We start from the raw sequence: 11770 nt of genomic DNA on the forward strand, positions 1-11770 counted from the left end.
ACACTTAGAAAAAAATACATAGCCATATTTTTATTTATTTGACATTATTTATTATCTTTCTCTGTCACCCTTTAAAAGTTATGAATTATACTATCTTCTCTGTACAATAATGTCAACAATGCAATTTGAACCCGAAACAAAGTTTAGTAAAAAAGAAACAAGGATTATTCTATTATGAGATTTAATGCTTATTTTAACTAAGTAAAAATAACAAAAATAATAAGTAGAGTTTGTTTATATTTAATAAAAAAAGTGCTAATGTCTATTGCGGAACGTTTTCATTCACTTGGATTGCTATAAAATGTTATGTTATAAACATGAACAAACATAAAAAAAAATGTATTTATCGTAATCGGAGGTGGTAAGCGAAGCACTGCACGGTTAATTTGCATCGTTGGATCACTATTTTTGGGTAAGCAATATCAACATAGATATTCTACTTTTTTAATACCAATAAAATATGCTAGTTACTTTTAAGTAGATACTTTGAAATTTCTCTTCTATTTTCCACTAGCTCCATACTTGCGTTAACATCATTTTTCTTTATTCTGGTATTGCAAAAGATCGAACACATTATCTTGTTTTTATGTACAGAGTGGTACCAATATTGTCTCTTATCAACCAGGAAACTTAGCTATCAAAACCTAACATTAAGAAACCTGCCTTATTGAATAGAAAATTAAATTGTTGCCATGCATTCCAATGTGAGTTATATTTTGGTACCTTTCTCTTTGAAATTGCAATCCTATAAAGATCATATTAATTCAGAAAAATAATATTTGCAGCACATTAAATGGAACAAACAGAAATTGAAGCCGTGGTTGTCAAGACCGAGGTGATAGAAATATCTGATGAGGAAGAACAACCCAAACCCAAGAGAAAGTGAGTTGTATCATTCTGGCCTCCACAATGTATAACTATACTCTCATCTATTCATTAATATATTATTATAATGAACTGTAAAATATTTATATTCTTTAAACATTTCAAATCTAGAAAATTTTTGCTTATTTGTTTCTTAATCTATTTAAAAATAAAACTTCAGTTTAATTTTTACCCATTATTACAGGAGGACCAAGAAACCAGTGGCGCCATCGGAGCGCCTGCCGTGCGATGAGTGTCACAAAACTTTTGCTACCAAATATGAGCTAAAGAAACACAACCGAACCCACACAGGAGAGAGGCCGTACATGTGCCCCATTTGTGGAAAGACGTACACTCAGCTGGGCCATCTCAGCATACATCAGCTCATGCACGCCGGCATCAAGAACCACCACTGCACGGAATGTGGAATGTCCTTCTACAGAAAAGCTGATTTAGACCGTCACGAGAAAACTCATTCAGGCATCAAGCCTCATACATGTGAAATATGCTCTAAAAGTTTCTCCCAAAAGAATAATCTTGTGATGCATCTGAAAATGCATATAGGAGACAGGGCCCATGTCTGCCTGGTGTGTAACAAGCGGTTCATGACTCGGAGTAAACTGATGCTTCATTCCAAGAGACATGAGAAGGATAAAAAATTAAAGAATTTGGTTGGTATCGTAGAATCTGACTGATTTTAATATCTGATATTTATCTATTGTCTCAATGTTAAAATAGAAATTCCATGACATTGAAGTGTATTTTTAAGAATGTAAATGAGCCAAGTTATAAATTATATTTTCCCAGGACAATGTTTTAGTGATGCATAATTTTTTATTACCCAGTTTTCATATGTCTGTGTTTTGTGTATAAGTTGGATAAGCTAAAACAAACAAACACCTTTTATTATTGACCAGTTGAGGAAGAAATGTTTGTTAATTTATGTTTATAATGGATAATTAATTTCTCTTTATTTTGATTTCTGTTTGATTGTTTATGCAAATACAATACATGAGTTTCTTACTTAAAAATGTAATCTGCTATGACGTAAAATATAAAAAATACCATTATATTTTGTTAGAAGATATGGTGCAAGTCAGTATTTCAAAGCTAAGTACTTAAGCGGTGAATGTATATAAGGAATATGGTTTAAAAAATATTTAATTAGTACATAATTTTATTTTAATAACTATACAATATGTTTCGCTTTAATTTTAATTAAGCAATCATTGTCTAATTGTTCGTACAAGCGCATCTATTTGAAACACCTTGATTATGTTCGAATGCCCCAAATGAGTATTATGAATAAAATATAAAAGAAAAAGCCATTGTAATAGCGAAAACGTTACGCAATTTTGTAAAAAATAGAATTAGTTTTGTCTGTTAGAAATGGAGTATGTTGCAGACTAAAAACGCCTTCAAAATTTATAAACTGGACAGTTTTTTTACTATTAGTAGAGTTTACACTACATCGAATGTATATCAGTAACACTATTTTCTTGTTCTTCATAGCACATCTAAAGGTTTCGTAACTTTCTGGTACGCTATATCTTGTTCTGAGACGCTATATAATAATAAAATTGACAGCATGTCATCATGCATTTTTACACCCATATCGGTTAACATATTTGCGGCCTCGAAGGAATTATTCAAATGGCCTTCTACATAACTTCCATCCTTCATGGTTTTCAATGTTAATTTCTTTATCCCGTGAGGTAGCTGAATGTTTGCCGGCAAACATTGACAGCTACGCGTGTGACGGAAAAATAACCTTATTATGTAGTATATATGTAGTATATAAGGTTATAATCCCGTGACACACGCAAATGTCATGTAGCTGTCTTGGCTCGCCGGCGATTCACGAGAGACCAAGAGTAGACTTGCCTTTCTTACGAGCCTTTAGATGCGTAAATTTTCTCAAGTTTCTCCCACATATCGTCCGAAGTGGCGCACCCTCTAATGTGTTTCAGCTCACCTCGACAGATTGCCATAATTAAATCAGCTTTTGGCATATCGTCTTTGTCAGACCAGGCGTTCGCTTCTATTACAGTGTCCAGCTTAGGTAACAATTTATTGACGTATTTCCATACTTAATTTTACTAAAGATAAGGCATTTATAAATGATGTGAGTTCAGGTAACTGTGATGACAGTCAAACGTGTAGGAAATCTTTATATTTTTAAAGGACTGGAAGAAAAACGATGTTGCTGTTATACGTTCGATGTAGTGTAAACTCCGCTAATAGTAAATAAATTGTTCAGTTTATAAATTCTAAAGGCGTTATTCATATCCCACTCCTAAGACTGTCGGTCTCATCTTACTTGCGCTAAAATCTGTTAAATGCGCGTGTAGGAAAAAAGCTCGTAGGCTGCGCAAGCGTCTTTCTCAAACAGTGACGGCCTAATGCGAAACCGAGAATTATTTTGTGCGGGGACACATTACCTACATTAAACGTTCGTACACAATTGCAGAAAATGTATTTAATAAAATTATAATGTTACTTAATGATAACAACAATTTTCGATTCTCTTTGACCATCATTTTACATATTTCAATTCGTTTTTAAACCCTTATAGAGTGTTGACTCAGAGAGTACAACCAATTTAATCACCAAACCGATTTCCGAGAGTAACTGTTTTTGTGTGTGTTCTTTGCAAGAGCGAGGTCCATGGAAGCGCGAGGGCCGGAGTGGTGGGTCGATTTGCCATCCACTAATAAAATTGCACGTAAACAAGTCCAGTATTAGGTCGCGATAGCCGCGCGCCTTGTTTTTCATATTTAGACGTATCCTTGCATTATGTTTTTTTAAGTGTAAAATGGGAAAATATTTTCCTATTGCGACAACTCGAAATTTCTACGTTTTAAAGTTTAAACTAATTTAAATAGTAGACAAGGATAGAATTCACTTTTAGTGTTCAAATACTATAAACTACTTTCTGTTTTCATCAGGCGTTCTAAGATTTTTTTATAGATAAATAATTTTAGCCACTCTACGACGAACACTTTAATTATTTACAGTTAATTTCCTTTAGTTAAAAATTAGAATGAGTACTTTTAAATTGTGTTCAGGTATTTTTTATATCTGGATAGTAATAACATAATGAACATTTTAAATAAAGATTTTTGAACGCGCTTATCTCATAGCTTTTCACAAAGCGGATCTGCGACGCATTCGTCAAATGTAATGTGTTTTTTTTGGTTTCGCGGTGATAGTGCTTTATTACCACCGCCCAGCCTTCGTAGGGGGCGACTGAGCAGGTGGGGTCACTATGGCTTACGACCCGGTGTTGAGTCGCTCAGATTTGATGTTGTCCTTCGGGAAATGTGAACCCTAACCTTTTGTTAGTTACGCGCAGGCGCGGCAATCGCCATTTGAAAATTTCCCAAACATTTCATAGTATTTTTAAGGATTTTTCTTTAGGAAAGAACCATCGTACGCTTCCCCTGATAATATTACGAAATGGATTTTATCTATTCAAAAAGTTTATCTTTCGATTAATGTTTTAATATCTAACAAGTAACATTTTGTCAACCTTAAATTGATGGTAAGAAAGGTAACGGAAACGTTGATTGCATGTCAGTTTTCTGCGAGACTGTACGTCCTTCATTTTGGAACTGCGGAGGCCTAAACTAATCGACTTTCCTTTAAGCTAGAATCCACGAATTCTACATAATTGTATGTGTTATTGAATGATCACTTAAAATTGCTTTATGATTAGTAGAGTTAGCTGGCCTATGCTATTAAAAAATATGAGGGGCGATTGACTGACCCCCTTCCCTCGATTTTGTGTGTCTGCGCACTTTTATATATAAAACAAATATCTGCTATGCTACTTCATTGACCAAATGCTGGGTAGTTACGTCTCTAGAACTAGCCAAGCTGACCAAGATAAATAATATATAACGACGGGTGAAAAGCATTGACTTAAGCGCCATTTTTTTGCGACACTAAGGCTGGCTTGCACAGCGACTTATTAAACATATTTAGTGCTAAACACATTTAAATCTTCGTGCTGTCACTGTCATCGGAGGCGACCTTTGGGGGAGGCGAACCGAGCAACCGCCCGGGGCCTTGCGCTTACAGAGGCCTCGCGCGGTGCCTCGCAGGACCTTTTTTTATGTTCTTACCGACGAAACTGTTAAAACAGGGGAACGTGTTTTTACTCTGCCCGGGGCCTCGCGTCTGTTTCTTTTTGCTTTCGCCTGGGCCTCGCTTCGTTTAAGGCCGCCACTGACTGTCATCTTTTTAAGAGTTGATGAAGACAGTATTATGATTAAAACATATTTAGCCTTAATCATTTTTAGTGAGTGGTTGTGGAAGTCGGCTTAAGTTACATACATATTTAAAATCAGCACTTTTTTCTAAGTTTTTTTCAACATAGTTAAAATTTTTCGAAAAATTTAATACGACGAAATTTTAAAGGCCGAAATATCCATGCATATTAATTATTTTTACGTTTTTCTTTCAACTGCGAGAAGTAATCACTAACTAGACGTGAATTTAAATTCTTTACTTGTCAATACTTGTTTAGTTACCCAGATTTAAGGTGAAACAAAATGTATGAAAAATGGACCTTAAGCTATAACCTTAAGTCAATTAGCTTTTCAACCGCCGATAATTAACCTCGAAATAATGTGCAAGCAGATCGACCTAAGACTACGCAATGTCAATTGTGAATTGACCACGTAACAATATCTTTACAAATGTTATTCTAATGTTTAATATAATTTTAATCATAAGTTAGGGGAAATGTTAAGTTCTTAAATAGATCGCTAGATATGCGAAGAATCTATTTATTTCGAATGAACTAATTATGATTGTGAATGTATTTTACAGTGATACAGTCTCAACAGTGTTTTTGTATCTATTGCTAAAGGACTACACAGAATATATCCAATATATTTTTAAGTAATAATGTTCAGCCGTAAGTAGGTCTATTATAACTTTCATGCAGAACGGAAATTTAAAATGTTCAGTTTTGAAAGTAATAATAGGTTTTTACCCATTTGTATTTACAAATGTTTCTTGGAGGGTAATGTCATTAACGACTCATTAGTGCTTAATTATGGCTACTACTACTACTAATACTAACAGTACGGAAGGGTGAAGTTTTGCGAAACGGAACACAACATATAGGTACTAAGAGAGATTTTTTGTGGGGCCACGTGGAGGCGCGTAGTGCCCCCAAAAGAAATTTCAAAAATATCAAGAAAATTGCCATTAAAAGGTACAGGTAGGAAGAGGGGCCTGGGTACTAATATGCATAAATGTAGTCTGCAAATCGTTATAATGATTATAAATAGATTTAACATAAATTATGAAAGGAGTCAGCAGAAATTAGGTTATATGGGACCCTTCGCCACTGCAAGCAACCAATATTTATGATTTGGCTTCTGTGTGCTTTTGCAAGTGGATATATTTATTCATTTCTGCAAAACGTTGTTGGGATTGCGTCATTTTCAGCAAGTGTTATGTATTTCTAATCGTTGTAAATATTTTTATTGTTTTTGAATAAAATGCATTCCAGATGAATTTTGATGTTTTTATTATCTACAATACCTAATTTTCAGACACAAAAATTGTGATAATAACTTTTTTGGTTACAAAATCCAATTTTTATAACAGGCTTTGTTAGATTATTTTTTATATGTATTAAAATCACTGACTGCTTTGGTGGGGTAGTGGTATTACTATACGACTGCAATACGGTTGGGTCTGGGGTTCAAACCCCGTGTCGCGCAAAGTGATATTGGATTTTTCTACTCAGTATCAGTCTGGAGTCTGGAATTTGTGCCCGATATGGCGATGGGTTCGCTCCCTATCACATCATGGGACGGAATTCACACGACAGAAAGTGGATACACCAGTTGCGTCTCCGCTCACCCCTTCGGGGATAAAAAGCGTGAATGTTTCGCTGTGTGTAAAATCACCGTGACATTAAAAATAAACGGATTTGAAACGAACAAAGTGATTTTTACGTATACTCATATGAATTATGCGGTACATATAAAAATAATATCTGATTAGTTCTGTCAAGTTATTCTGATTAGTTTTATATGAGACCATATATTATTATGTACGATCAACAAAGAAATTAATAGTATGAAAGTTCTGATTTAAATTGACTTTTTCTGTTATCTTTTAGTGGCTCGCCCCGAGCGGCAAGAAACACGTTAATAATTATAGTATTATACTCATTATGGTTTTATGAAATTCGATAAGAAATTAGAGAGGCATAGAAAGGTAGGTACTTATGGTACCCCGGAGCCACCTCTAATGTGTTGATGAAGGCTACCGCAGGGTTTTTCTCGTTTTTGTATAGCATGATGGTATCCCCGACATACCTGCTATGGTTTATCGGACTAATGTGAGATGTTAAAGTTATTTCCGTGCGAAAAAAATACGTATACTTATGTTGTGCAGTTGAAAAGTTCTAAATATAGAAAAGTAATAAAATCGTAAATTCAAAGCATCTAGATGCGGTTGCAGACCGTCCTATACAATATAGAGCTAACTATAAGCGTATATAAAGGGTTAGTTGTGTTTGACTGACATTCTACCATTGGAACATTTGGGGATCAGTCGCAGGATAAAAACGAAAAATGTTCAAATTCACTTTCATTTTGTCCGTTATGATCATAGGTAAGATTTTAATTTTACATACTTACAATTACTAAGGAACCATGTTATTTTTAGGTATCTTGTTAATGTTTTTATGTATTACTAATACAGTATTAGGTAAAATCATCGTTTCTAAGGCTCATGGAAATGTGGGACCAGACAATTGAGTTTGGGTAGGTCAAGTCCTCATCCTTTTTGTGAAGTCCATTAATAAAGGTTATTTTTAATAATATTTGAACCTACCTACATGAATCTCGTAGGTATAGTAGTAGATAGCTTCGGTGTCCGCCCTGTGAATTGGGGGCGTTTGGAGAATGCAACCATGGCATCCCTTGCCTGTCGTAAAAGACGACTAATAGGGGCCATTGGGGGGTCGTCGAGAGGCGGCAGTAGACCGTCCGCCCTTAGTGTACGTTGTGCACATTTCGCACATTGAGGTGATCCCCCGGATGGACGGCAACGTGGGACGTAAGCGTCATGCTGCCCTTGACGCCGAGAGAGTCCTTCGGTTGCGCGGGGGCTTCTGAGATCTTCTATCCAACATTGAAATAATTTTCCAATTAGAATCAGTAGTTTCTGAGATAGCGCGTTCAAACAAACTCTACAGCTTTATATAATGCACTTGTCAGGCGCTCTTGTTTGGGCTGATGATGCGGATGACAGAAAAGACTGCGACGCGTGTGGTAAAGTGTGCGAACCTCTTTGCGGCACGAAGCAATTCAGGATCTGCTGCCATAACAACTTAGGAACGAAACGTGAAGCCCCAGCCTACATGGTACAGTATTCAATGAACATTTTATAAGTTGATATCTATGTTTGAATGTGTAATGTGTTCTTAACTCGGACTCAAAATCAGTCATTAATATGAACCTAAATACCTACTTAGGTTTGATCGATTATTTCTACCTAGATACCTAACAAAAAATAGGCTCGCCCCCTATCACATCATGGGACGGAACATACTTGGCGAAAAGTGGGTGCCTTAGTTGCGCCTCTGCATACCCCTTCGGAGATAAATGCGTGATGTTATGTACCTAACAAAATGTTAGATTTTGGAGCATGAACCTTTCAGAGGTTTCATGGTTACCTTTGTATGTATGTATACATGCTGTCGGCTAGCAGTTCCTTTCATTACATACCTACGGGTAGCACCATAATTTGGATATTACCAAAATATCTACTTATAAGGGTCTGTAATACAGTATTTTATAACTTTTAAGACGCAGACTATGTAAAATTGCGGTTGTGGAATTGTTAATGTTACCATAATTAAATTCGTCAATGTTTGCAGGCCCCAGCTGCACCTGCCGATACGCCTTTGGCCAAAGATGCTTAACAGTAACACTTCCAACCTAACGAAACCTAAGCTATGACGCATGATGAAAATAATATAATTTGAAAACGTTTTAAAAAAATTACACTTCTAAAAATATGGACACAATATCTATGCTCTCCTTATTTTTACATATTTGGTTGGCGATTTGGTTGTTTCTACATCATTTTTCTTGATCAGAGTTGAATATTTAGGTAGGTATTGTTCCCTGTCTTCATATAGTAATTGGCAAAAATAAATGGCTAACATTATGATTTTAATGGTTTTTATTGAACCCAAAATTCGAACGCTTCCTTTTTTAGAATACCAAACACAATAGATAAAAATTCAGAGATAGATTGACATTTGAAAAGTAGATCTATCATTCAACTTACTTAAAAGAGAAGATGTTTAGAAGCTTGCACAAGCCTGGGATCCGGTTCTATATTTAATTAAATCGGAACCTAAAAGACCGGCTGCCAGACTTCAAGAGACTGTGAGCTCATTGTGTGTAGATCGGACAACCAACAGCTAAAAACATTTAAAAAGTTGTATAATTGTAAAATGTAGGTATATTGTAACTTAGACTTTGCGGATGAACAACACCTCAGTTCCCCTCGTGACCGTAAAGGCTGCAAAATCTTCGAAACGTCGGGAGAAAAATTGAAATATTAGAACCGCGATAAAATCCGAAAAATAGTTTACTTTTAATGTCTAACATTCGCGTAAACATAAGAAATCATTAATAGTCGAGATTATTGGGAGAGATTTTATAAATCTAATGGTTTGAAATTTGATTCACAAAATTTATATGGAAAACCAAACAGCCAGAACGTTGTACATATTGTAATGCCAATGTCAGTCATGGTAAGCACTGTTGCTCACTAAGTTCTGTAATAGCGTAAAAAAACAAAATTTGAAGAAAACAATGGTATGGCAATTTTAATGGAAAATAACATGGGTGTACAGAATGACAAATGAAGGAAGAGAAAGAGGCCCTTAGTGGGGAATACCTTCATGCTTCACTGCAACTGCAGGCACGAAATCATAATATTATATTTTTCAGCTATCCTTAAGGTAGCTGAAAAATATACTTAATATTATGAAATTTTTATTACCTTTAAAATAATAAGAATGTGTGTGAGGTAGCTAAAACGGCATGGGACCCGGAGGGTTCTAAATTACCGCTTGAGCAGAACACTATCCAGATTTCTAGGTAACCCTGGTCTTGAAGGACCCGCCCCAAACGCTATAAGTACTTAATAAGTATTTTTCTCGAAGGTAAAAATGAGTAACATCGTGCCTGTCTGTAATCCCACTATGATTATTATGGTCTACAAGTAACTGTTAACAATACCTATTGTTTCCATGGTGAGATATTATTTTAGGGAGAGGCACCGGCACAATCAAAAAAAGTTAGGTAAAATGCAATCTTTGCACTAGTGATCGTGTTATAGATTAGTGTATTTATCTGGACGCAGGTTGTACTCATTTATACTGTCTAAATAACATACTTTCACAATGTTTTTGTCTGCACCAGTTCTCTGCTGTACTCACAAAAACTGTTAACGTAACATGATTTTTATTTTATCCTCTTTGGCATCGAATTTCATGTGTTTATATTTACTTTAGTAACGGGAAGTAGGGTACAATAGTTTCATGCGAATGAGCACTCCTCGCGAGTGTGATATAATTTACACTAAGCATAAATAATAATCATTTAGGTATCATTATGAAAAAAAAAAAAACAATTCATGTACAAAGTACTGCATGGTATTCCACTCCGTTCGTTACCTTGATATATAAAATGTTAAATATCACAATGTCCATTAATAACATAAGCTATTTTCTATAAACCACAACATCACAGTAGACGCACGCTGCGTCTTGGCGGTAGAAATACGAAATCAAATATTATAATATTAAAAAACTTTACATACGCTACCCTCGACAACCTGAGGTTACACCACTTATAATAATAATAATAATATCAACCCTGTATTATATACTTGCCCACTGCTGAGCACGGGCCTCCTCTACTACTGAGAGGGAGTAGTTACCACCACTTATCACCATACTCCATACTCTACTTGTTATACTCTATACTTGTCCTGGATGCAGTATTTATCGGTCACTGCGCATTATAATACTCGTAGGTGTGTATTACTGATAAATTATACATAAAAAAGAAGCCCTAAATAATTATTCACGTAATATGTGGTGGTAGGATATTTGTACAGGATGGATAGCGACCACCGTACACGAGATGTAAACTCACCGCCTGTTGTGTTACGCAATCAGCTTTTGTATATCCGGTTTCTAACAGGTCAGCATAATTGCGTCTATTGGCAAAGGATACTCATCTCTCGTCAGTCGATACTCTTTTTGGACCTCATCTCGGTCACCACCAGGTGCAGCAGTTCCCCGGTAGGCAATGGCTTGGCTGTGCCTCTGGTATTCCTTTAGTTCAGGCGGTGAATGCTGCTTACAATCAGGCCGACTGCTTGCTTTTTTGTCTACTAAGGCAATAAAAAAAAATAAGGACAGGTAATTTTTCATGCTCATAAATGAAATAAAAAAAACATTAACTGTATTCAATGAACATTATAAGATAAACTTATAATACACCTTATAGGGTACAAGATGGGTCATCTACACATAATATATAATTTCCAATGATATACTACATATTTAAGTAAACTGCACGAAAAAGAAGACACATAAAGTATCAATATCTAACAGTATGGCTTGTCAATAATTTTATGAAAAATTAATTTGTTGCTCCAAAGTTTTCTTATAAAAATGTAAAGTCGCCGCGTGCAGGGCATTAAACAGGAATCGACGAGGTCGGGCTGGCGATCACTGCTTTATCGATATATTTTATTTGGACGGTTAATTTTATTCTATAATTGTACTACATTCTAAAAATAATATAAGCACACTATGGGATAGAACTTGTCTAATTTTATTGAA

At 35.3% G+C, this 11770-nt stretch overlaps 2 protein-coding genes across 2 annotated transcripts; both read left to right on the plus strand.

The window, feature by feature from the left end:
• On the plus strand, positions 1-6396 carry LOC115450755 (zinc finger protein 1 homolog). The gene is made up of 3 exons (XM_037443486.1): positions 1-412; positions 786-882; positions 1070-6396. The coding sequence occupies exons 2-3, from the start codon at positions 794-796 to the stop codon at positions 1557-1559; spliced, it is 579 nt and encodes a 192-aa protein (XP_037299383.1). The 5' UTR covers positions 1-412; positions 786-793; the 3' UTR covers positions 1560-6396.
• Positions 6397-7418: 1022 nt separating this feature from the next.
• LOC115450769 (U-scoloptoxin(20)-Cw1a) lies at positions 7419-9072 on the plus strand. Its single transcript, XM_030178878.2, has 3 exons — positions 7419-7506; positions 8115-8260; positions 8777-9072. Exons 1-3 carry the CDS (start codon positions 7467-7469, stop codon positions 8819-8821), a joined length of 231 nt encoding a protein of 76 aa, XP_030034738.1. The 5' UTR covers positions 7419-7466; the 3' UTR covers positions 8822-9072.
• The last annotated feature ends 2698 nt before the right edge of the window (positions 9073-11770 follow it).

This window comes from Manduca sexta, chromosome 26 (genome assembly GCF_014839805.1).
Source record: "Manduca sexta isolate Smith_Timp_Sample1 chromosome 26, JHU_Msex_v1.0, whole genome shotgun sequence".
Classification (NCBI taxonomy): Eukaryota; Metazoa; Arthropoda; class Insecta; order Lepidoptera; family Sphingidae; genus Manduca; species Manduca sexta.